The sequence below is a fragment of the Gymnoscopelus microlampas genome (genome assembly GCF_963454915.1).
Source record: "Gymnoscopelus microlampas genome assembly, chromosome: 8".
Lineage (NCBI taxonomy): Eukaryota > Metazoa > Chordata > Actinopteri > Myctophiformes > Myctophidae > Gymnoscopelus > Gymnoscopelus microlampas.
In genome coordinates this window covers 18,106,427-18,133,926 of record NC_139945.1, presented here as the reverse complement: position 1 = coordinate 18,133,926, position 27,500 = coordinate 18,106,427, and the positions used below count along the sequence as shown (strand labels likewise).

The window sequence follows — 27,500 nt, the reverse complement described above, 5'->3', positions numbered from 1 at the left end:
TGTTTCAGCATGGAAAGGATTCTGACGATTATGCATAAAATTAACATAACGTGGTTGGCAGTGACAGGGACTATACAGCCATAACAGGGGAATTTGCATAATGACTAAATTAGTGAGAGAGAGAGCGAGAGAGACAAATATAAACTATGAATCAATATCCAAGAAACATGGCTACACTGTGTATGCACACAGCAAACTGTGTGTAGTCACTTTTGGGTGGAGTGAATTGAGGAGCAATGAATACGTACACCAGCTACAGTACAGTACAGTGGTTGTGACTGTACAGAAGCAGAACTGTTATTGAAACCGTATTATTCTCTCTCTGTCTGTCTGTATCTTTGTCTCTCTGCTTCCTCCCTCCTTCTCTCTCAGTTATGACTTTACATTTGAGCTGTACTCGGACTCGGACCGGCTTTATCTGTTTGGCACAGATGAAGAACAGAGCCATAAAGAATGGGTCAAGTCCATTGCCAAGGTATAAAGACCGGCCTGTCTTGTTTGTTTGTTTCTTACTGTGCCTGATATACTGTGTGATACAGCTCCTTAACGTACAGCCTCAACTCAACTTTTAAACTTCATGGTTTGTAGTCATGGTGGATTTGAGCCAGTTTTAGGGCAAACGCTGATTGCAAAAGCAGGGAGGCAGCCATTGGCCTGATTTCACCTCCTGTATAACTGCAAACAAGACTGTTTTGTTACTTCTTAGTGTTGATTGTAAATCTGTAATTAATTTAGATATTTCATTTGTAAAAATCTCAACTGACTTGACAAAGTATAACAAGAAACATAAAACCTTAAAAGATTTCACTTGAGCTGAATTTAATGCTATATCAGTGTCCATAGTATTTACCTGATGACTGGGAGGACAAACATTAGCTCTCATGGCATCTCTCTGACAAATATTGTGATTTACTGCTGGTGGTTCATACCTTTTTAAGGGATAATTCACAGTATAAGATTATATACAGAATAGGTCAATCATGTAATTTGATTAGGGTGTCTGGATGGCATAGAGGTAAAAAACGCTCACCCACTACCACGGAAAACCCGGGTTTAATCCCTGGCAGTGGTTCCACCGCCTTGGCCGCACTCCATCGAGCACAATTGGCCGTGTTCATGGCTGGGAATCCAGCAGGAGAGGGTGTCCTTATTGCTGCACTAGTGACCCCAGTTGTTTGGCTGGGCCCTATTCAGCAGGGAGGGGATCTAGGGGCAGATAGTGTGAACCTCTTTGTACTCGTATGTTATGCTGTCCAGCTGAAACTCCTCACTGTCGGGTGAAAAGTAGCAGCTGTTGACTCCATGCGTATCAGAGTCAAGGTTGTCTGCGCTCTCCCCAAGACCAACAGTAGGGGTTAGCAGCAATGACCAAACTGGGAGAAAGTTGTTAAAATGTCCTTTTTGGGGCGGTGTAACCGCCCCCTATAAGTGAGGTTTGGACACTGACCAATCCTGCACCGTGATTGGCCAATAGTCTACAACGCAGTCTACAACCCTAACCCTTCCACAGTCAATGCAAATCTATACTTTTGCAAAGTCAGCCAATCACATTACAGCTAGTGTCATCACCACTAGCTGTAATGTTATTGGCTGACTTTGCAAATTCAGGACTGTGATTGGCTAGTGAAACACATGACACATGTGCAGCCCTATGAATAGCAGTATTTTTTAAGTGAGTCATGTTGTGATAACCACACACCGCCCACTTCACACTGGGTGTGATTTTTGGGGCGGTGTAGCCGCCCCCTATAAGTGAGTTTTGGACACTGACCAATCCTGCACCGTGATTGGCCAATAGTCTACAACGCATTGTATACCCCCTAACCCAGTGATATTCAACTGGCGGCCCGCGGGCCAAATCCGGCCCCAGTGGAGCTTTCTTGTGGCCCCTGGAAAACATTCTATAGTCCAATCTAAAAATGATGGTTGGTTGTACAGAATGACCATTTTGAATGTTTTTCATTAAACCGTTAACTGAAGCTTGTTAATGGTTAAGTAGCTCACATCATACATACCTAAGAAAAGTATCTGGTGTTACGATGTATTTAAGTATCAAAAGTAAAAGTACAAGCATCAAAAGTAGACTTTTTCATGGTACAAAGAACAAAACAGCTAGAAATGTTGTCTACTTCTCACTACTTTCAGAATAATGTAACTTTCAAGTAGTTCAGCTGTTTTTTCACCATGCAGCTAGCTGGGTAGCTTGACAAAAGCTACACATCAGTAGCACATCATGTACTAGAATTCTTAGAACTTACATAAAAGAGCCAGCCCAACAGGTGAGTTTTGAGTGCATTTCATCCATCATATGCCATCCATTTGTAACTATTTCTTTTGTGGCTGTTATCCATTACATGAAAGAAAGATTTCTCCTTCTGCATCAGCATCCATTAGCTTTTGAGGGGATTTTGTCCATCTTCCATCTGCTACAGTACATCTTCATCCACTTCATCCACTTTTACACAGTATGTTTAATTCGTCATCAATAGCGTCCTGCATGGGCTGACCCATTTGTATGGGTCACTCTGACACTCTCAACGAATGGTAAAAACCTTTCCTTCATACGAACATGTAAGCACTTTCCCCGTGCCAGCCTACCTCCACCACTCTTCTGCTTCCATGCCAAGGACCGTGCAGAGAACACACCGAAATACTACTTCCTATTTTCTCAATATCTCAACAAAGCCTGTGCATTATAAAGAACTGGAACAGAAATGATACTATCAAACATCAAAAGGCATAAATGCAGTATGAAGCAGGCCCTAATAACTTACCATAATGGACATAATATGACCATTGGTTTCCTACAGCACACAACAAACGGCCATACATTATCACCAACACGGTCTTGTGGCCCTCGACTTCAAGTCATTTTACAATTGTGGCCCACTGCCTAATCTAGTTGAATACCACTGCCCTAACCCTTCCATTGTTAATGCAAATCGATACTTTTGCAAAGTCAGCCAATCACATTACAGCTAGTGTCATCACCACTAACTGTAATGTGATTGGCTGACTTTGCAAATCCAGGACTGTGATTGGCTAGCGAAACACATGACACATGTGCAGCCCTATGAATAGCAGTATGGACTTTAAAAAAAGTCATTTATCCTTTTTTTTAAGTGAGTCATGTTGTGATGACCACACACCGCCCACTTCACACTGGGTGTGATTTTTTAGTAAAGAGATCAGTTTAGGCTAGGCTACACATTTAAGACAATCCCCAGGGGAATCCACTGTACCTTGGGCAGTCATAGCTGAATGGCCAGAGAGGTCCCAGGTTTGATTCCCGGCACCGGCAATGTGTCGTGAAGTGTTCGTGACCAAGAAGTGCAACCCCTAACACTCAGGCTGGGTGAAGGTGAAAACTCAACTTGATGAAATAGGTCTAATTATTGACTATTATTGTGTGTTGTTCCCCAGACGTTCATCCCAGCCGACGCCGAGCCTCTGTTGAGGCTGGGGTTCGAGCGGATCGGTCGGCTGAAGTACAAAGACGGCTTGAACCTGCAGACCCCCAAGGTGGGCTGGTTCGCCCTGGTGGACTCCACCCTGCATGCCTACCTGGAGAACAGCCAGGGAGAGGAGATCCACCTCCGCAAGCTGCAGGAGCTCTGTGAGTGTGTGTGTGTGTGTGTGTGTGTGTACAAAAAAAACATAAAGGATAAACACTGTACATATGCACTTATCGTTGCTGTCGGTCAGAAACCTCTTATCTCCATATTAAGACCTGGAACGCATCTGTGTCATTTTAGATTTCTTTGGGCTATTCAAAAATAGCAGATCTACAAGCTCATAGCGCGGCACCGAGTGCCGCGCTATGAGCTTGTAGATCTGCTATTTTTTGAAAAATCTTGAAAAAATATTTTTTTGATTTTTTTTCAAAAAACTGTTAGGATTTAGAAAACATTTTTAAGAATCGCATCAGGTCTTAACTCTCTCAGTGCCACACAACAAGATATCCCGAGTTTTTTCTGAATGCCCTCAGTGGCAAGAACAAAACATCCTGAGTAAAAAAAATCCGGGGGAAAAAAATGTTCAGAACCCAAGATATCATTATCTGAAGATTTGCAGCTCCATCCACTCCTTGTTTAACTTATAACTGAAAAAGGCTGTATCTCGCTTCCTAAGCACTTTTTTTGTACTTTGAAAAAAAAAAGAAAATGCTGGCACAGTATGAACATATTTTTTTATTTCATTGGCACTGAGAGAGTTAATGGGTTAAACTTTTTGAGTTTTTTCGTAAATGAATGACCTATTTGATACTACAAGCATCCAAAGTAGCAGATCCGCAAGTTCGAAACCCGAATTTGAATCCTGAAAAGTAACAGTTTTCGTACATATGAGGTTTCCACCCGACAGAGACGAGTTACAAATGGATAAATGAACGCTGAGGATTTTACTGTGTACTGTACACACACTACCAACGCTTATTTTTTTCCTGTGACGGCGGATTCACTCAAAAAAAAATGTGATGTGTCTTTTCCACAGCGATCCAACAGGACAATGGGGTTCTGGTTCTGGTGGAGAAGGGCAGGTGAGCAAACAGGACATTTCAAAGCCGGTTCAAATGTCTGTTTCTAACGTGTCCAGTATTGGGGGGCACGGGTTAGTTCTTAACCCATTAAGACCGGGAACGCATCTGTGTCATTTCTAGATGTCTTTGGGCTATTAAAAAAAATAGCAGATCTACAAGCTCATAGCGCGGCACCGAGTGCCGCGCTATGAGCTTGTAGATCTGCTATTTTTGAAAAAACATGAAAAAGTTATTTGATTTTTTTTTTCTTTTTTTTTTTGGCGGACATTGTAACTCAAATCTTTGCTTCTGGGGGTTTTCCTGGAACTAAATATTTTACAGATGTTCGCTTTAAAAAATGTATAATCCAAGATGTAATCCAAGACAAATTTTCACGATTTTTCAAAAATAGCAGATCTACAAGCTCATAGCGCGGCACTCGGTGCCGCGCTATGAGCTTGTATATCTGCTATTTTTGAATAGCCAAAGAAATCTAAAAATGTCACACAGACGTGTTCCCGGTCTTAATGGGTTAATGTACCTAATATATTTACTGTATGTTTCTTATGTATCATGCTACCCACTAAATTATCTTATGTATATATTTGTATTCTGTATGTATTTATTTTATTATTTTCCTCTGTCCATAATTAAACATCAGCATCTGTGTCACTGGTCAAGCATATTGATTGAATTCCACAGCTATACTTGCATTGCCAATATGCAATCGTACACACACACACGCACGCACGCACGCACGCACGCACGCGCGCGCACGCCCACACACACACACACACACACACACACACACACACACACACACACACACACACACACACACACACACACACACACACACACACACACACACACACACACACACACACACACACACACGCACGCCCACACACACACACACACACACACGTCAAACAAACAAAATGAGTGTTGCGAAACGCCTCCCTCTCTCCTGTGCTGTCAGGACGCTGTACATCGAGGGAGAGAAGAAGCTGGACTTTGCAGGCTGGTGTGGGGCCATCCAGACCGCGGCGGGGAGCGGGGGAGACTCCCTCAGCCAGCAACAACTCACCAACACAGACATACCGGTCATCGTGCACAGCTGCATCACCTACATCACACAGTTTGGTGAGAACCACACACACACACACACACACACACACACACAGGTTTGTATTACTATACTTGTGAGGACATCAGCACTTTAGGACAGCCATTTTATGAATGCCATTTAAAATATATATATATATTTTTGCCATTTTTAACCGTAAGCCTAAAGCCGAAAAACAGCCGATCTATAAGCCCCCAACGCGTCGCGCTGCGACGCGTTGGGGGCTTATAGATCGGCTGTTTTTCGGTGCATGACACTGGCGCGCAACTAAGTTTAAATCATGTTTAACTCTAATTCCAATCCCTAAACCTAACCTCTAAGACACCTAAATGTCTAATCCTGACCTGAATGTTTTTCCAATGGAAAAGGTATCTCTAAAACGTTTTTTTTTTTAACTATAAAACAACCATTTGTCTTGTGAGGACCAGGAAAACGGTCATCACAATGTATGTTTCTTCAAATTCTACTATACTTGGTCCTCGCAAGTATAGTAATACAAACACACACACACACATACACACACACACACACACACACACACGCACGCGCAGTCGCGCACACACAGTGTGTTTTGTAAAAAAAAGAAAAACAGGTAGGACATTTTCAGAACCATTTTATCCTACTTCCTTGTATGACAAATAGTGAAAATAGCCAGTCTACAAGCTCAATTTTATTTATGTTTATGGGGGGGAAAAAAGAGACATTTTTGAAAGTTGAGTGTTGGCCTGGGAGGGTTAATGTGGTTACGTGTAATATTATCATATTATCAAACATAAATAGCAAGCATATCAGGCGGTCTACATTTCCCAAAAGGAAATGATTCAGTCTGACCAGAAGCAGGGATGAAACGGTCATAACATTGCATACAGCATAGAGACACTGGATTTGACTGTGTAAAGGGCATCAAGGCTATCAGCCACCCCTTTGTGTGCGCCTTTCTATTTAAAAATGAATACTGTAGGGTTGCCTGGTGGCTCAGCCAGTTAGTGTACAGACCATTATGCTTATTGTGAGCGCACGGACTTGTCTCTCTACACTGTCCTGATTAGACCCTCCAGAAAAACGCGGGAAAAAATCCTCGATTATGCGGGCTAAAACTCTTGATTATGCGGGCTAAAACTCTTGATTATGCGGGCTAAAACTCTTGATTATGCGGGCTAAAACGCTTGATTATGCAGGCTAAAACTCTTGATTATGCGGGCTAAAACTCTTGATTATGCGGGCTAAAACTCTTGATTATGCGGGCTAAAACGCTTGATTATGCGGGCTAAAACGCTTGATTATGCAGGCTAAAACTCTTGATTATGCGGGCTAAAACGCTTGATTATGCGGGCTAAAACTCTTGATTATGCAGGCTAAAACTCTTGATTATGTAGGCTAAAACTCTTGATTATGCGGGCTAAAACGCTTGATTATGCGGGCTAAAACGCTTGATTATGCAGGCTAAAACTCTTGATTATGCAGGCTAAAACTCTTGATTATGCGGGCTAAAACTCTTGATTATGCGGGCTAAAACTCTTGATTATGCGGGCTAAAACTCTTGATTATGCGGGCTAAAACGCTTGATTATGCGGGCTAAAACTCTTGATTATGCGGGCTAAAACTCTTGATTATGCAGGCTAAAACTCTTGATTATGCGGGCTAAAACTCTTGATTATGCCGGCTAAAACGCTTGATTATGCGGGCTAAAACTCTTGATTATGCGGGCTAAAACTCTTGATTATGCGGGCTAAAACTCTTGATTATGCGGGCTAAAACTCTTGATTATGCGGGCTAAAACTCTTGATTATGCGGGCTAAAACTCTTGATTATGCGGGCTAAAACTCTTGATTATGCGGGCTAAAACTCTTGATTATGCAGGCTAAAACTCTTGATTATGCGGGCTAAAACTCTTGATTATGCGGGCTAAAACTCTTGATTATGCGGGCTAAAACTCTTGATTATGCGGGCTAAAACTCTTGATTATGCAGGCTAAAACGCTTGATTATGCGGGCTAAAACTCTTGATTATGCGGGCTAAAACTCTTGATTATGCGGGCTAAAACTCTTGATTATGCGGGCTAAAACTCTTGATTATGCGGGCTAAAACTCTTGATTATGCGGGCTAAAACTCTTGACTATGCGGGCTAAAACTCTTGATTATGCGGGCTAAAACTCTTGATTATGCAGGTTAAAACTCTTGATTATGCGGGCTAAAACGCTTGATTATGCGGACTAAAACTCTTGATTATGCAGGCTAAAACTCTTGATTATGCGGACTAAAACTCTTGATTATGCCGGCTAAAACGCTTGATTATGCGGGCTAAAACTCTTGATTATGCGGGCTAAAACTCTTGATTATGCAAGCTAAAACTCTTGATTATGTGGGCTAAAACTCTTGATTATGCCGGCTAAAACGCTTGATTATGCGGGCTAAAACTCTTGATTATGCGGGCTAAAACTCTTGATTATGCGGGCTAAAACTCTTGATTATGCGGGCTAAAACTCTTGATTATGCGGGCTAAAACTCTTGATTATGCGGGCTAAAACTCTTGATTATGCGGGCTAAAACTCTTGATTATGCGGGCTAAAACTCTTGATTATGCGGGCTAAAACTCTTGATTATGCGGGCTAAAACTCTTGATTATGCGGGCTAAAACTCTTGATTATGCGGGCTAAAACTCTTGATTATGCGGGCTAAAACTCTTGATTATGCGGGCTAAAACTCTTGATTATGCAGGCTAAAACTCTTGATTATGCGGGCTAAAACGCTTGATTATGCGGGCTAAAACGCTTGATTATGCGGACTAAAACTCTTGATTATGCAGGCTAAAACTCTTGATTATGCGGACTAAAACTCTTGATTATGCCGGCTAAAACGCTTGATTATGCGGGCTAAAACTCTTGATTATGCGGGCTAAAACTCTTGATTATGCAGGCTAAAACTCTTGATTATGCGGGCTAAAACTCTTGATTATGCGGGCTAAAACTCTTGATTATGCGGGCTAAAACTCTTGATTATGCGGGCTAAAACTCTTGATTATGCAGGCTAAAACTCTTGATTATGCGGGCTAAAACTCTTGATTATGCGGGCTAAAACTCATGATTATGCGGGCTAAAACTCTTGATTATGCAGGCTAAAACTCTTGATTATGCAGGCAAAAATCCTTGATTTTGCAATGAAATATGCGCTTTTTTTTGCCATTTTATGCTGTGAAATTGCGGGAAGTTGCGAAATATGCGGAAATTTGCGATGCGAAGCGTATATTATGCGATGCAGCCTTTTTGAAAAAAACGTTACCCCCGCATAATTATGCGCCATTTTGCTGATTATGCGGTAAATTCTGCGATCGCATAATCGCATTTTTCTGGAGGGTCTAGATTACACTGATCTAAAGCATGGACGTCCCAAAAAAATACATCTTAAAATTAGAAATGATGCTGTAGATAAAATGCATAGGCTTATAAAAGCATGCGCGCGCCAGGCGGCTAGTGGATGTCATCATCAGCACCCTGTGGCTTGTGAACAAAACAAGAAAAGGGTTGGTTTCCTGTTCAAGGTTATACTGTAGCCACCGCATCACGCCGTGCAGACTGAGACACACACACACACACACACACACACACACACACACACACACACACACACACACACACACACACACACACACACACACGTTGAGAGTGCTTCACTCTGTGTTTTGGAGAGGGAGAGAGGTTCGTGTGTGTGTGTGTGTGTGTGTGTGTGTGTGTGTGTGTGTGTGTGTGTGTGTGTGTGTGTGTGTGTGTGTGTGGCCTCATGTGACCATAATAGCAGGGCTTCTAGCTCAGCAGATGGTGGAACAACAAAACGTCTCTGTTTCGCTTCGATCTCTCTCTCTCTCTCTCTCTCTCTCTCTCTCTCTCTCTCTCTCTCTCTCTCTCTCTCTCTCTCTTTGACCCGTTTCTCCCTTCATATCTCCTGTCCTTATCTCTCCTCTCCCACGCGTCTCTGCCAGCTCTCCTCTCCTCTGTCCTGAGCTGCTCTCACTCACTACCTCAGTTCCCCTCTTCACTCTTCAATGGTCTCTTGACACCCTGCTCTCTCTCTCTCTCTCTCTCTCTCTCTCTCTCTCTCTCTCTCAGCTGACGTGTGTGTGTGTGTGTGTGTGTGTGTGTGTGTGTGTGTGTGTGTGTGTGTGTGTGTGTGTGTGTGTGTGTGTGTGTGTGTGTGTGTGTGTGTGTGTGTGTGTGTGTGTGTGTGTGTGTGTGTGTGTGTGTGTGTGTGTGTGTGTGTGTGTGTGTGTGTGTGTGTGTGTTTGTTACTGCTTGTATTATTTGGGAGGTTGGGGTCCAGTATTAGAGTTGCAGTTACCCACAACTTTTTCGTAGGTGCGCAAACCCACAACACGTTACGATGTTAAAAAATGAATGAAGAAAATTATAAAAATGGTATAAAATGACATTTGGATGTCCTCACAAGGACACTAATACAAACACTGTGTGTATGCCTTTGCGTGCGTGCGAGTGTGCGTGCGCGCGCCTGTGTTTGTGTGTGAATGAATGCTGCTCTCTGCAGATTTGCCCTGGTTTCCTGAGCAGAATGTTAATCCCTAGTCAGCGTTCCTGCCTGGAAACCGCACAGAGCAGTGTTTATTAACTAGTTGTCACGTCACTGGCTGCTGGAAACTGGCAGGAAGTTCAGGAATGTGACGTCATCGTCCCTTATGGCATTAACCACTTAAGAGCTATTTAATACTTCTTCAGAAAGTCAGCGGTTCACCCCTGGCCTGCCCAGTATATTTGTTTTTTTGTAAATTAAAGCCCCACTTGAACATACTACTGTACAGCGTCACACTAAAGCAGGCGTCTTCAACGTTTTCAGGCCAGGGACCCCCTAGCTGAGAAAGAGATGAAGCAGGGACCCCCTCTATATAACTTTTTTTTTTTTTAATTAGGTCTGCTCTTTTTTTCCTCTACACCAAACCTCTTTGCCAAAAATAGCAGATCTACAAGCTCACAACGCCTCGCAGCGCGAGGCGTTGTGAGCTTGTAGATCTGCTATTTTTGTAGCTGTAGCAGGGCTTTAGCAGCGCTCCAGACCGATAATTAAAAAAAATGTATATGTATTTATTATTATTATTATTGTTATTGCTGTTGAAATGGCTTGGCAATCCTTTCTATTTTTATACTGTGATTTGTGGCTACAAAAAATCTGATTGCCACAGTCAGGGTTGCTTGCCGGTGTAAGAGGGGGTGTGGGTAGGTGCAAACATCTTAATATAGGATTCATTACACCACAACCAGGGGTGTCTAAGGGCCTGATCACACTGATCACTATAACTATAAAAATCACACCCAGTGTGAAGTGGGCGGTGTGGTCACAGTGGTCATCACAGTGGGTGATTCACTTAAAAAAAAAACATAAATGTGTTTTTTTTAAGTGCACAGTCCTATTTATAGGACTGCACATGTGTCATGTGTTTCACTAGCCAATCACAGTCCTGAATAGAGTCAACCAGTGTACAATGGTGGCCAATCACGGTGCAGGGTTAGGGGGGTAAAATGGTGGCCAATCACAGCGCAGGGTTGGGGGGGTGCAATGGGTGGGGGTCCAAACCTCACATATAGGGGCGGTTGCACCGCCCGAAAAATATAGTTGTAAAAATCGTTCTAGGTCAAGGGTTGGCTGTGATATAATCACGATATACCCACAGCCTGTCGTCTTTTATTACTTAAGTATAATATACTGTATAGCTTACCTAGAGCATTGGTTCTCAAAGTGGGGTACGGGGACCCCCAGGGGTACTTGAGGGGGTTCCAGGGGGTCCCCAGCTAAATGATGGACAGGGACCAAATGGACCCTTATGGGTCTGTAACTCTGAGAGTGTACAAATGGAACCAAATGGACCCTAACGGGTCCATTTGGTTCCATTTGGACACTCTCAGAGTTAAGTTAACATTGATTTTACAATATAAATTGGGGTCCCAGAGACATACATGCCATTAAATGGGGGTCCGTAGCCCTAATGGATGTCAAACTGGGGATCCTTGAAATTAAAATGGTTGAAATCACTGCTAGAGAGCCGTAAAAATCTTCTATTATGGGGGTCCCTGGCTTATCTTTTCAAATGGGGGTCCGCGGTCTAATAAGTGTCTATTTGGGGGTCCTTGGCACGAAAAAGTTTGAGAACCACTGACCTAGAGCACCTGTACTGTACAGTATGTTTCCTGTGTAGAGTGTAAATGCTAAGTGTTCCTTCCTTCTCCTCAGGCCTGATGTCGGAGGGGATCTACCGCAAGAGCGGCGTGAACTCGCGCGTGGAGGCCATGTACGAGGCGTTCCGCCGCGACGCGCGCAGCGTCCACCTGAAAGAGGGCGTGGACCAGCCGGACGACGTCTCCAACACGCTCAAGCGCTTCTTCCGGAAGTCGGAAGAGGGTCTGCTCACGTTGCAGGCCGCCAGCGCCTGGCTCGGCACTCCTGGTACGTTTTGTAAGAGGAGACGAGATGGAGCAAAGTTCTCAGTCGTCTCACGACTGATTTCAGTCATTTGGATTCCATAGAAGTCAGCATGTCCGAAAACAGGCTATCTACAAGATCACAACGCGTCGTACAGGGTGACCTGTTTTGGGTCATTTGTTATGCAGATTAGGACTTGGCCTAACAACGTTTTCTGTCGTGAGATTAGGCCTGTCACAATTATTACATAATCGTCTGATCGCAATTATTCTATATAATCGCAATTATTTTTGCATAATCGTCATAATCAATTCCATGTTAAAAAATGTCATATTTTTAAAAAAATTACAAAAATAGTGGAAATAGACGATCTATAAGCTCAAAACGTGTCGCGATGCGACACGTTTTGAGCTTATAGATCGGCTGTTTCCACTATTAATGTTTATTTCTAAGTATAAAGTAATTAAATATGTGTTATTTGTCATATCTGCCCTGTGCAACTTTTGTTTACGAAAGCTAAAAGCCAAACAGAAATGTAATTTTTATTCATAATGTTCCAATAATGTTCAACAACAATGTTCAAACACAATTAGATGGTTAATTTCAATTATTTGAGTGACAATTAATCGCCAACTTAAATGTGTAATCGTGACAGCCCTACGTGAGATTTAATTTAGCTTTAGTCCCTGGGAGACGAGATGCCGTCATTTCTCATCTACCTTACAATTTGAATCTACAGTCATGCGCGAGACGAACGCGACGACCAGTGTCCGCGCTGTGCACTGCGCATGCGTGGACGCACTTTCCCTAACCAATTATACGCCACTTCACGCTTACAACTCCTGGACATGGCAACCCCGGCAACCCCGCCCCCCATCCAAATACTGTCTGTCTGACTCTTTGGGAGGGTTGAACGCAGCGCACGCCGTCTCGCTGGGCTGAGCGGGCTGCTTCATCAATCTGTGCCGCACATTCTGGTCCTGCAAGAGCCTGTGTCAATAGATAGATAGATGAACGGGTGAAATGTGTCCGTCTCTCAGTTTGCTTTCGTTTTCGATTTGCGTCTCGAAACAAACACTGCTGTTGCTCTCGCTTTTGGTTTGCGTGTCCAAAACGTCTACAGCCCACTACACGAGAGCCTCGCGCCAGCGACTAGACGGAAGGGTCGCGTAGCGACCCGCACCTCTAGTTACGTACAATTGTTGAGTCTGATCTCTACTTGGCAGTGTTGGAGGTTACTTTTTCATGAAACGAGTAACGTAACGCGTGGGATTAGCAATTCATGTGTTACTAAAATCTGTTACTTCGTTGGATTTTAATATACATTGTTACTTAACATTACTTAAAACAATTATTTCCCTGTTCCTTCTGTTGCCACAAATGAAAAAGAACATCCCAACGCATTTGCACCGTTTCTGCTTATTTTCTACTCCTTGGCAAGGCACATGTGAGGTCAGCTAGTGTAACGACATGGCAGATTTCCATTTACAGTGTGGCTTCTAGGGTTAAGATGGTATGTCTGTCTGTCTATCTGTGTGTGTGTGACTGTCTGTGGTTAATTTTGCAAACTACTGGACAAATCGGCACCACATTTCCTTTGCACGCTGCCAGTAGAGGAAATAAATTCACACAACAAACTTTTTTCACATTTTGTGAAGTCATAGTCTCTGATCCAGTGGGCCACAGAGAAGCCATCCCATTATTACAGCCTGTCTTGTTTTTGTTTCCTTTGGTGGAACAGTTTTCCTGCACGCTGCACTCCTTCCTCGTTTATCCTCTAGATGTGACAGGAAGCTGTGTGGGGAGATGCTAATTTCCCAGCTCGGCATCCCCCCCCGACTGTGAATCTGTGCCCGCTTTTATCCTCTCTAACACATTATTACACTTGAAGTCATGTTGGAGGAACACCCACACGTTCCCACCAGAGGCAGTTAGCGGAGAACACATCACACAGAAACACTTAGATACTGATGTTACACTAAATGCCTGGAGTTATGCAGCCTAATTAGACTTTATCTCCTTATCTCTTTCTCTCTCTCATTCACTCTCTCTCTCTCTTTCCCCCTCCCTCCCTCCAGACCTTCAGGATGATAGTGTGAAGATACAGAAGTACCAGGAGCTGTTGAGCAGACTGCCCCGCGTCAACAAGGCTACGCTACGAGCCCTGGTCAACCATCTCTACTGGTTAGAGACCACACACACACATCCACGCTTTCACTCCTGCTGTGCATTCAACTTGTTTTCTTGTCTAAAACTGTCTCTAATAAAGGGTATTTTATTTCACTGATCCCAGAGGGGAAATGATTTCTCTGCACTGGACCATAACTATTATAACTACTATGTGAGCGCCCAGGGAGCAATTAGGGGCTCAGTGTCTTGCTCAGGGACACCTCGACTCGAAGCCCAGAGGAGCCCGGGATTGAAACCGGCGACCTTTCAATTACCAAACATCCCCCTCTACCGCTCTCTCCTCAGCCACTGTCACCCTTTAACCCATTAAGACCGGGAACGCATCTGTGTCATTTTAGATTTCGTCAGGCTATTCAAAAAATGTGCTATTTTTGAAAAATATTGAACATTTGTGCAAATCTGTATATATTTTTTTAAGCGAACATTTTTAACTCTGTTACAACTTCTGGGGGTCCCTGGAAAAAGTTTGGGAACCACTGATATTTAGCAACGCAAGTTTTTTTCCAAAAAACTGTTAGGATTTAGAAGACATTTGTAGAATCCCCAGACGCAAAGATTTGAGTTAAAAATGATCGCTTTAAAAATGTATATATTCAAAGATTTACACACATTTTCCACGATTAAAATAAATAAATAGCAGATCTACAATCTCATAGCTATGAGCTTGTATATCTGCTATTTTTGAATTGCCAAAGAAATCTTAAAATGACACACGGATGCGTTCCCGGTCTTAACACATTGAGTGCCAGGGTTTTTTCAAAACAGGGTGCCTCCAGTGCCTGGATTTTTAACCATTTTTGGACCTTTTTCAAGTAGTCACAAAACATTTTCAGTGATCACCGTCCTCACGGTGATACCCTCATTACACACATAGAGGTCTCGTACAATCCGGGGAAAAAGATTAAAAACATTCGGTAATCCGTTCCATAGTTGCAGCCAGTTGAAAATAGTCGAAAATACATCGTAAAAACAAAAAGTACACAGGAGCCGAGATACAGGCTTTTGAAGTCATAACTTAACAAGGAAGTGGATTGGAGTCTAAATCTTCGTAAAATGATATCTCCTGGTGCTGTGAAGGAAAAAAAATTATAATTCTTTTTTTTGTTTTTCATATGTTTTCCCAAAAACGGCCATAACCGTTTTTGGCACACCTTGTTTGGATTATGAAAAACGGTCCGGACCGTTTTTGGCACTCAATGTGTTAATGTAATGGGTCAACCCCTCACCATTAAATGATTTACCCCAACCTGAATGGAATCTTACATCTAAGTAAGTAGGTTGGAGTGGCTCATTGTCGGTGTGAGCCGAGAGAGCGCTTTTCAATGGGCTAGACCCCTTCCTTGGGAGATGGATTGCTGAGGTGGAGCGCCACACCCACACACCTACAGTACCATCACAGCTCCCAGCTCGTACCCAAGCCATGCTACTCATCCGCTGAGTTGTCGTTGATCGCGATGGAACCCAGAACCTTGTGGTCCGAAGACTATTAGTGCTCTACCAACTGAGCTACCCTCAGGACACCTTACAGTAGATCCCAAAGTATTTTTAAAGCCATAGAGATTGCCCTTTTCCTCATGGGGACCAGAACAATGTCCAACTTTTAGTCCCCACAAAGTTATAGTAAAACACAGTGCGTGCGTGCACACACACACACACACACACACACACACACACACACACACACACACACACACACACACACACACACACACACACACACACACACACACACACACACAATAACGTTCTCAACAGCAATGTGTTCATTTTCCCATGTTGCTGTGTGTTATGGGCTTTTTGTTGAGCATTGGATGTGTGTGTGTGTTTCAGTGTGCAGCGTTTCGCTGAGCTCAACCAGATGAACCCTCACAACCTGGCCATAGTGTTCGGTCCCACGCTGTTCCAGACGGACGGGAAGGACTACACTGCGGTGCGCGTGGTGGAGGACCTCATCCAGCACTACACACACATCTTTCAGGTCAGACTCCCTTCATCGGACAGCATTTAACCCATTAAGACCTGGAACTGTGTCACTTTTAGATTTGAGCTAAAAAGCATTATTTTATACTTTGGGCTATTCAAAAATAGCAGATCTACAAGCTCATAGCGCGGCACCGAGTGCCGCGCTATGAGCTTGTAGATCTGCTATTTTTGAAAAATTGTGAAAATGTGTGCAAATCTTTGAATATATATATTTTTAAAGCGAACATTTTTAACTCAAATCGTTGCTTCTGGGGGTCCCTGGAACAAAATATGTTGATGGGGGTCCTCGGCCAAATACATATAATTTTGGGGGTCCTTGACATGAAAAAGATTGAACACCACTGATATAGAAACATACGTTTTTCAGAATACTGTTGAGATTTAGGAGACATGTAGAATCGGCTTCAGGTCTCAGTGGGTTAAACCAGTGGTTCTCAAACTTTTTCAAGTCAAGGGACCCCCCCCCCATCTGAAGATGTTTTGTGCCATGTTTTGTGTTAAATAAAAATATATTAAAAATGTTTTCCCCCAAAAAAAATCAAAAATAGCAGAGCTTGTATATCTGCTATGTTAGAGAACCACTGTTCTAAACCACTGTTCAAAATCTAAGTTTTCTGAACAACTTAATGTCGATTAAACAACCTTCTAAATGTTTTTTTGAAATAAATAGCAGATCTACAAGCTCGCAACGTGCCGCAAAGCGGCCGACAACTGATGTCAAACAGCTGATGATGCTGTTGTGTAACACGTCACGCCTCTGATTGCAATGTCAAAGCATCTTGACGCTGATTTGTCAAGCGGTTTGCGAGATTAGCTCCAGAGTCCTGACACACAGACATACAGATACCGTTGCTGTCGGGCAGAAATCTCTTATTTCCATATTTGAACCCCTACTTGATCATACCACAGCGTAACACAAAAGCATCAGTTCCACATCTGCTACTTTTGCTGTTTTTGAATTTGAATTCTGACCAGTTTTGGACAGTTTCCACCCGAGAGCAGGGGTCTTCAACATTTTCAGGTCAAGGACCCCCTAGCTGAGAGAGAGATGAAGCAGGGACCCCCTCTATATTGTATAAAATTGTGTTTCAGATGTATTTATTTTTTGTACTTAATCTACTTATTTTTCCCTCTACACCTATAGCCTCTTTGCCAAAAATAGCCGATCTACAAGCTCTAGATTCCCCTCAGAAAAGGAATTCTAGGGTTCAAGTGGTTAGTGAAAAAAACAACGAAATCCTATCACACAAAGATTTGGCGGACCCCCTATAGTAGCTCTGAGGACCCCCTAGGGGTCCCGGGCCCCCTGTTGAAGACCCCTGATGTAGACAGCTAGCCTCTTGCACAGCCATGCCGTAAAAAAAAACAAAAAAAACACGGGCTCACCTCACGATGGCTTCTCCAGGCATTTGTTATGATCCTTAGGAACATAAACAGCGACGGGGAGGAGGAGGAGGGTGTTGGAGGAGTGGAAACTATGGGAGCGACGTGTCACCGCCATTCTCACACACCAGACAAACCACAAGCACATGCAGACAGGTTGCATTGTTGGGCCCTAAAGTGGAGATTAACCGGGAACGCATCCGTGACATTTTAAGAATTATTTTGCTATTCAAAAAATAGCAGATCTACAAGCTCATAGCGCGGCACCGAGTGCCGCGCTATGAGCTTGTAGATCTGCTATTTTTTTGAAAAATCCTGAAAATGTGTGCAAATATTTGAATATATATATAAATATATTTTTAACTCAAATCTTTGCTTCTGGGGGGGAACCTGGAACAAAATATTTTGAGATGGGGGTCGGCGGCCAAATACATATCATTTTGGCGGTCCTTGACATGAAAAAGTTTGAGAACCATTGATTATAGCAACATGTGTTTTTTTTCAAAAAATCTGTTAGGATTTAGAAGACATTTGTAGAATCCCCCCAGAAGCAAAGATTTGAGTTAAAAATAGTCGCTTTGCAAAAATGTTCATGATTTTTCCCCCAAAAAAATTGCAGATCTACAAGCTCATAGCGCGGCACTCGGTGCCGCGCTATGAGCTTGTAATATATCTGCTATTTCAGAATAGCCAAATTATAAGATAATGGTTAAAGTGGTTTAAATCTAAAACGACAGATGCTTTCCCGGTCTTAATGGGTTAAAAGGACATCGTCTCTGTCGGGTGGAAACCTCATATGTCACAAACTGTTTTGTTTCAGGATTCAAATGACTACTTTTGTCGCTTTTGTGTGACGCTGTAGCTGTGTTCATTTCGCCGACTAAAACTACGACGAAAAATGTTCGTCGACTACCCTTTTTCACTGACGAATACTAAATAAATACTAAATAAAAACTAAGCTACGATGACTAAAACTGAGACTAAATATATTGAAAATTTCGTCGACAAATAAAAACTAGACTAAAATGTTAGTGAAGGACTAGTGGAGAAGAGATCCAGTAGAGCTAAAAGACAAGTCTTTTTTTTATGTTTGGTTGCGCTCGGGTGCTGCGCTCTGAAAACAGCAGATCTACAAGCTCACAACGCGTCGCAGCGCGACGCGTTGTGAGCTTGTAGATCGGCTATTTTCAGCATTCAACCAAGTGTAAAATCTGCCATTATGACGCCATCAAGGCACCGCCAACATACATTTTAGTCGACTAAATCATCTGTAGATTTAGTCGACTATAATCTCATGATATTTAGTCGACTAAAACTAGAAAAAAGTGTAAACATTTCAGGTGACTAAAATATGACAAAAACAAAATGTAATTTTATTCAAAAGACTATGACTAAAACTAAATCAAAATTTGCTGTCAAAATCAACACTACGTTGTAGTATGATCAAGTGGGGCCGTTCATTTACGGAAAAAAACAACCATGTGGAGATGAGAGGTTTCTGCTCGACACCAACGACATTAGATAAATACAGACTCCCTGTAGAGAGAGGCATGTCCAGGCAGGTTTAACGAGGGGAGGCTGAAGGAAGCCGAGGAGGAAGATGTTTGGTGTTTGCAAACACGGGCAGGGATTTTCAGCAGGGATCAAAGGATTGATCCGCTGTGAGTAGTAGTAATGAGGTGTAATGAAGGGTTGATCTGCTGTGCCTTGTAATGAAGTGTAACAATAATGAAGGGCTGATGATAAACGTGCGTGTTTGTGTAGGTGGATGAGGAGCGGCTCAAGACAGAGCTGGCTGAGATCACTGCCATCATCAACATGAGAAAGAACGGCAACACGTCAAAAGTGAGTACTTGTAGGGCATTGGTTTCCGTACAAACGCTGTGCCCGTTACATAACCAAACATTATTATTGCAATATGTACAACTATTCGAAAGGTTGTGAATTATTTGAGGCCAGACTCCCTGTAATAATAACTGTCTGTGTGTGTGTGTGTGTGTGTGTGTGTGTGTGTGTGTGTGTGTGTGTGTGTGTGTGTGTGTGTGTGCGTGTGTGTGTGTGTGTGTGTGTGTGTGTGTGCGTGCGCGCAGCCCACCCCGATCGGAGGCTCAGGACCGTTAATATGTACAGTGTACTTGGAGGACACGGATCCGCGCACCAAGTCAGAGCAGCATGTCAAGGTAACCTCCAACGACACAATGCATAAATCAGGCATACAGCTGTCATGCTCTCGTCTCCCATCTCGTCTCATCTCGTCTCGTCTCGTCTCCTCAGATCCCCGGCGCGATGACGGCGGCAGAGCTGACCTGTGAGATCCTGGACCGGCGGAAGATTGCGGTCAAAGACAAAGATTACTGGAGCTGTTGGGAGGTCAACGAGAAGGAGGAGGCAGGTGAGAGAGAGAGAGACGGAGGTTTAGCCTCACATATTTCCATTTTTTTAAAACATCTCAGCTAGGTATGTGCAGAACATGACCAGCTCAGTGGCCTTGCGGTTAGAATGTCCGCCCTGAGATGGAAGTTTGGGGTTCAATTCCCCAGCCGGGTCATACCCAAAAAACGGGACCCAATGCCTCCCTGCGTGAAAGGTTGGATTGTGGGTAAGTCCCTGTGACATACTAGCGTCATGTCCAGGGAATGTGCTTGTACATCATGGCTGGGGAATGTACATCAAGCCGCCTCACGCTGAAGAAACAGGAGACAGGCTCCTGCCATGGGCAACATGGCTTGGCAAGGCCTATTATGTGCAAAACTGGTCAAACTGCAAAATGTTTACATGGTAGAAAAACAAGACGGCGACTAATGACGGCGTGGATGGTTCTTTGTGGAGTTTTATGGGGGTTGGCAGTACGTGTAGATTCCATGTGGCACTCAGACTTGACGAGGCCAGTCTATGACATCAGTCATCTATGATGTCAGTACTGTGATGTCAACATCTCCCCATTTGAGCAACATGTTAGCCAAATCAAAGTGATAGTTGAAAGAATATTTCAAAAGGTGTAAAACGTATGTGATATTTTGGGATTTACTGTACTTTCTTCTTTTCTACTGTGCGCAAGCAATTTGGCGCAGATCGGTCTAGCGGTTTGAGAGATTAGACCCGGACTCCCACACAGACAGCACACACAAGACCCTCCTCTAGACTGCTCGGCCCCCTACAGTGCCATGCCATAAAAGCAAAAAAAAAACACGATCTCATAATTTGAACTGCTCAGGAGTAAAAAGTCACAGAGGTGCAACAGCCTACAGTAATACTAATATTTCCTGACAATGGAACTAAATTAATTCACTGTATTCACAGTACAGCTTATCAATTGTTAGTCGCGTCTTTTGGCTGGCCGTGGCATATCCTGGTCGAAACATAAGCATCCCTCATCCGTGGCGATCATTTTGACAGACAACCTGGTCACGCATTCCTGCCTGGGTTTTGTCACACTTCTTCAAAGTGAAAGCCTGTATTGATGTTTGCTATGAAGCAGTCGGGCCTGAACTGATACCATCACCACCGGGCGCTAGCATCGCTCCGCGTCACTGTCGGGTGCTGATATCCTGATTTGTTTTGCTTTGCTCCAGTGCTGTTGGAGTAAACCAACCAACTCACTATCGCAAAGTCACATTACATAAAACAACTCAAGGGCATGTGACCGAAAAAAACTATCAAACTCGATCTGACCATCCCAATATCCGCACAGTCCAAGGAACCAACCCGACAAAGTTTAGACAACACTTAACCACCTAAACCTATATTTTGCTGTGCATACAATTGTGAAAATAGCCTATCTACAACGCACTGCAAGATGTTTACAAATAGTAACTACGGCTTCTAAGTTATAATTAGATCCATGCAAAGCATTGTGGTACCATAGTTTGTTTAAGCCCATCCAGTCAGTGTAGCATGCACAACTCCACAAAGGAAGATCTGGCATCTCTTTGTCATCGTTTACATTTTGAGCTGGGTGTGAACAGACTTTGAGCGTGAACTAACCTGGCCGTGGGCCCAGAAGCAAGCCGGGTGTCTCTTTATGTTATGTCTATTTAAATACCAACCAGCACTCCAACCAGTTGTGCCAGCATTCATTCACCACGTCACCGGTTCCACCTGCTGGTTCAGTGGTACTTACAGCACACAACACACCTGCTGCTTCCTGGATGCAAACGAGATGAGTCACAGAGGGAAAGAGAGGAGCGCTGAGCTGCATTCCAATACTCACATTTCTGGCTCCTTCCGTCATTTGTCCTCCGGCATGGCGGTGTTACGGTGAAGTTGGTGACCTGCCGAAACGCGTGACCATATCTTGTGGACTTCACATGAACTTACATAACTTTAAAATACGTGGCCTAAATACCGCTAGGTCGAACTCTGCTAATAAACAAACCACAATGATTTACGTTTGGACACTGAACGTTATGTGATTGTCCTCTACATGATTGTTAACCCTTTAAGACCTGGAACTGTGTCATTTTTAGATTTGAGCTAAAAGCATTATTTTACACTTTGGCTATTGAATAGCAGATATACAAGCTCATAGCGCGGCACCGAGTGCCGCGCTATGAGCTTGTAGATCTGCTATTTTTGAAAAATCGTGAAAATGCATGCAAATCTTTGAATATATATATTTTTAAAGCAAACATTTTTAACTAAAATCTTTGCTTCTGGGGGTCCCTGGAACAACATATTTTGATGGGGGTCCACGGCCAAATACATATAATTTTGGGGGCCCTTGACATGAAAAAGTTTGAGCACCACTGATATAGAAACATACGTTTTTCAGAAAACTGTTGGGATTTAGGAGACATGTAGAATCGGCTTCAGGTCTCAATGGGTTAAGCAGTAGTGTAGTGCATACAAAGCAAACTGCTGGACATAAACAAAAAAAAGCTGTCCTCATACCCCACACTTGAAATTGAAAAGGTTGAGACTATTGGTTGAGGTCTTGTGTACCATCAGCATTGTTGTCTTGTGTTTCAGAGCGTCCTCTGTACCATCAGGAGGTCTTGTGTCCTCAGCGTTGTTGTCTTGTGTTTCAGAGCGTCCTCTGTACCATCAGGAGGTCTTGTGTCCTCAGCGTTGTTGTCTTGTGTTTCAGAGCGTCCTCTGTACCATCAGCATTGTTGTGTTGTGTTTCAGAGCGTCCTCTGTACCATCAGCATTGTTGTCTTGTGTTTCAGAGCGTCCTCTGTACCATCAGGAGAAAGTCCTACCGTTCCTCTACTCCCCGGACTCTGACTCACCTAAAAATACCCTGCTTATCAAGAGACACCCTGCCATGGAGGCCATCATCGTCTACCTGGGTATGCACACACACACACACACACACACACACACACACTAGGGGTGTGCCGATATATCGTCCCACGATATATCGCGATACGTTTTCGTGACGATATGTATCGTTTTGGGGGTAAAAAATATCGTTTTTATTTTTTTTTGTATTTTTTATTTATTTTTAAACATTTTTTTTACAATCATTATAATCAGGCATGCAAACAGCCCCGAGGTGAAAAGGGTGACAACATGTTGTTGTTTTTTCGGGTCAGGTGTCACACTATTGCCCTATTTGGATTGAAAACGGCTATTGTAGCTGAAAAGCTACAAGTTTGCGTGTCTGAATAATGCAAAAACAGAATTATTTGTTTGCATTTACTTTTTTTCTCCCCCATATATTTTCATAATAAAAAAAGTGCGTATCGATATCGTATCGAAGTTGTGAGCCAAATATCGTATCGTATCGTTTGGTGAAATTAGTGTATCGGCACACCCCTAACACACACACACACACACACACACATACATTTTAATAATGTATTTATGCCCACGTAAGAGATACAATACAATGACACAGTACAATGTGCTGTAAAAATGTGCAGTCGGCAAATCTTGGACATTTACACAAACACCCCTCAGAGGTACAAGTCACACACACACACACACACACACACACACACACACACACACACACACACACACACACACACACACACACACACACACACACACACACACACACACACACACACAGGCTGCCTCTAAATTCATCCTGACTGTCATGTTTTCTGTGTTTGTGACTGTGTGTTTGTGTGTGTGTGTGTGTGTGTGCGTGCGTGCGTGCGTGCGTGCGCGCGTGCGCGTGTGTGCATTGACTCTCTAGCCAGTAAAGCCAGCAAGACAGAGGTGACCAAACACGGAACGCTGAAGTTCAGAGAGGAGAGGAGCATTCTGGGACTGGGCAGCTTCCACGACCGCTACTTCATGCTGGGAGGCAGCTCTCTGAGGATGTACAAGGAGATCAGGGTATAAGACCACATGCACGCACTGTCCAATCCTCATTCAGACCGTACCGGGAAAGCATCTGTGTCATTTAATTGTTTTGCGTTGGGTATTCAAAAATAGCAGATATACAAGCTTGTGGCGTGGCACGAAGTGACGCTTGTACATCTGCTATTTTTTTAACCTTTCTGAAAAAAACCTTGAAAGTGTGAGAACTGCTGATTTTAGAAGGCATTTGTAGGATCGGCTTCGGGTCTTAATGGGTTAACCCATTAAGACCCGAAGCCGATTCTACTTAATGCCTTCTAAATCCTAACAGTTTTCTGAAAAACGTATGTTTCTATATCAATGGTGCTCAAACTTTTTCATGTCAAGGACCCCCAAAATTATATGTATTTGGCCGCGGACCCCCATCTCAAAATATGTTGTTCCAGGAACCCCCAGAAGCAAAGATTTGAGTTACAAATGTTCACTTTAAATATATATATATTCAAAGATTTGCACACATTTTCACGATTTTTCAAAAATAGCAGATCTACAAGCTCGTAGCGCGGCACTCGGTGCCGCGCTATGAGCTTGTATATCTGCTATTTTTGAATAGCCAAAGTGTAAAATAATGCTTTTTAGCTCAAATGAAAAAGTGACACAGATGGCTTAATGGGTTAATTTATCCATTTGTAACTCAGAGTGTATCGGTATAGCTCTCCACCGCACCGACGGCGTGCGGCGGGAAGTGTTGGAAAGCGTCTGTTGGCGAAAATCTGCTGTTGAATGGGCGGAGCAGCGGGCTTGTTGTTGAAAAAGACATCAAGCCATAGGCTATTTTTTAGCACCATATAGTAGCGGTCTGTCAGTGGCGGCTGACTCTCAGGTGCATTCATTCAGCAACTGTTTCTCACACCTTCCAACTGACACATCTCCACACTTCTTTGGACTGCTGCCAGCCTGTAGTAATCTGTAGTCTGTTTGGTGGAGAGCTACCTTATGAATTTAAACTCATTGATTTGGTTACCTTGAATGACACGAAAAAAATCATGCCAAGGACGTATTAGACCCCCTCTTGAAAATATTAATTTGTGGCAGATTCTTTTTTTCTCTCTCTCTCTATCTCTATCTCTATCTCTATCTCTATCTCTATCTCTCTCTCTCTCTCTCTCTCTCTCTCTCTCTCTCTCTCTCTCTCTCTCTCTCTCTCTCTGTCTCTGTCTGTGTCTCTCCATCTCTCTGTGTCTCACTGTGTCTCTCTCTCTCTGTCTGTCTCTCTCTCTCTGTCTCTCTGTCTCTCTGTGTCTCCGTCTCTCTCTCTCTCTCTCTGTCTCTCTCTCTCTGTCTCTCTCTCTCCGTCTCTCTGTCTCTCCGTCTCTCTCTCTCTCTCTCTGTCTCTCTCTGTCTCTCTGTCTCTCCGTCTCTCTGTCTCTGTCTCTCTCTCTCGGTCTCTCTCTCTCTCTCTCTCTGTCTCTCGGTCTCTCTCTCCGTCTCTCTCTCTCTGTCTCTGTCTCTCTCTCTCTCTGTCTCTGTCTCATCATCATCTCATGTCTGGTCTCTCCCTCTGGTTGTCAGAGTAACCGTCCAGATCGTGAATGGCCCGTTAAGAACCTGAAGGTCTACCTGGGCATCAAGAAGAAACTGCGTTCTCCCACATGGTAAGAACCATGAGTAGAACACCTGACCTTCATGCAGGGTTCAGAACACTGGTCCTTTTTCATTTAGTTGCAGACCTGTAAGGGTCCATTTGGGACCCCCTTAAGGAACGCTGAGGGTCCCTGGAGTTTCACTGTTCCACCATATAATGTTTAGAAACACTTACTTGAAGGATTTTTGCCTCTTTTAAAAATGTGAACAAATAGTTATTATTGGTTTGGCCGCTAGGGGGCAGGCTAATCCAACTAACTACCAACATCAGTCTAACTGTTAAAATCCCTTAGTGCCACAAATCTCCAATTGTTCTTACATTATTCTTTCCTTCTTCATGATTAGCCACTCAAGCCTACATACTTAGTTGACTGGATTCCCCCTGGGGCCTATAATTGTCCCTCTCCTTTTTTCTTTTTCTTTTACCTCTACACCAAACATGTTCGCCGAAAATATTATTGTATAGCTTGTAGATCCGCTATTTATGCTGAATGTTTTCACCTATTTATGCTGAATGTTTTCACCTATTTATGGTTAATGTTTTCACCTATTTATGCTGAATGTTTTCACCTATTTATGTTTAATGTTTTCACCTATTTATGCTGAATGTTTTCACCTATTTATGCTGAATGTTTTCACCTATTTATGCTGAATGTTTTCACCTATTTATGCTGAATGTTTTCACCTATTTATGCTGAATGTTTTCACCTATTTATGCTGAATGTTTTCACCTATTTATGCTGAATGTTTTCACCTATTTATGCTTAATGTTTTCACCTATTTATGCTTAATGTTTTCACCTATTCTGACTTGCCCGGAATAGGGATTCAGCGTTCATGTGGTTAAATGTGAGTCCCCAGACCTTGAACATGTGTGTCTCTGTGTCTCTGTGTGTAGCTGGGGTCTGACCGTGGTGTATGAGAGCGACAAACAGGAGAAGCCCGACAGACAGCAGTGGTGAGTAGCCGCCGGGAGCGTCCTGCATGTGAACCGTTATTAAACCATAGGCTACACAGCCCAGGCACAGCCGCTGTCTTCATGGCACAACGTCCGGTAAAGCCTGATTTACGCCGCACTATACTTAGTCGAATGACCGTTGTCGCTCGCCGAAAAATAGCCAATCTACAAGCTCACAAGGGGTGAGCTCCACAAAGTCTTCCTCCGCAAGCTCACGCGTCTTCCTCAGACTCCAAGTCTGAGGAAGAGTGTTTTAGCTCGAAACATCACAGCTTTCTTTTGGTGCAATAAAGCATCTGTCGCATTGGAGCCCTCCAAGTGTGCGAGTGTTTATTTATTTTCTGAGAGAGAGAGAGAGAGAGAGAGAGCTTGACGTGAATGCTCAAACTGATGCCCAAAAAGGAGTTGGAAGTTTCAGATAGACCCCTCCAGAAAAATGCGATTATGCGATCGCAGAATTTACCGCATAATCAGCAAAATGGCGCATAATTATGCAGGGGTAACGTTTTTTTCAAAAAGGCCGCATCGCATAATATGCTCATCGCATAATATGCTCATCGCATATTTCGCAACTTTTCACATATTTCGCATTTTTCGCAACTTTTTGCATATCGCATATTTCGTATATTGCCGCATATTTTTGATTTAGTCTTAGTCTTTGTCTTAGTCTAGTCTTAGTTGACTAAATATCAAAACCTTAGTCTTTTAGTCTTAGTCTTAGTCAAAAACAATTACACTGCAGCATATTCTGATTTAGTCTTAGTCTTTTGAATAACACACCATTTAGTTTTAGTCCTATTTTAGTCTTCTGAAAATTGTTTAGTCTTAGTCTAGTCTAGTCGACTAAATATCAAAACCTTAGTCTTTTAGTCTTTTAGTCAAAATTAACACTGCTCCCCAAAATCCCTGCTCCTCCTCTGTAACAGAAATGTATTCTGACGCTGTGGGAAGCCTTGACTCAGACTGTTTCAGCGCTTGGTATATTTTGTCTTTCTCTGTGTGTGTTCTGAAGTTGTCTGCGGC

General features: G+C 43.1%; 1 protein-coding gene across 1 annotated transcript in view; it reads left to right on the top strand.

The window, feature by feature from the left end:
• The window catches only part of arap1 (ArfGAP with RhoGAP domain, ankyrin repeat and PH domain 1), a 136,089-nt gene that overhangs the window by 94,170 nt on the left and 14,419 nt on the right, over window positions 1-27,500 (top strand). The window contains exons 17-30 of the mRNA XM_084064578.1: window positions 373-475; window positions 3,424-3,616; window positions 4,492-4,537; window positions 5,499-5,662; window positions 11,877-12,089; window positions 14,144-14,249; window positions 16,086-16,233; window positions 19,386-19,466; window positions 19,712-19,801; window positions 19,896-20,013; window positions 22,790-22,912; window positions 23,770-23,912; window positions 25,449-25,531; window positions 26,418-26,477. Coding sequence (XP_083920704.1) covers window positions 373-475; window positions 3,424-3,616; window positions 4,492-4,537; window positions 5,499-5,662; window positions 11,877-12,089; window positions 14,144-14,249; window positions 16,086-16,233; window positions 19,386-19,466; window positions 19,712-19,801; window positions 19,896-20,013; window positions 22,790-22,912; window positions 23,770-23,912; window positions 25,449-25,531; window positions 26,418-26,477 — 1,671 coding nt within the window. The remainder of the gene's footprint in view (window positions 1-372; window positions 476-3,423; window positions 3,617-4,491; window positions 4,538-5,498; window positions 5,663-11,876; window positions 12,090-14,143; window positions 14,250-16,085; window positions 16,234-19,385; window positions 19,467-19,711; window positions 19,802-19,895; window positions 20,014-22,789; window positions 22,913-23,769; window positions 23,913-25,448; window positions 25,532-26,417; window positions 26,478-27,500) is intronic.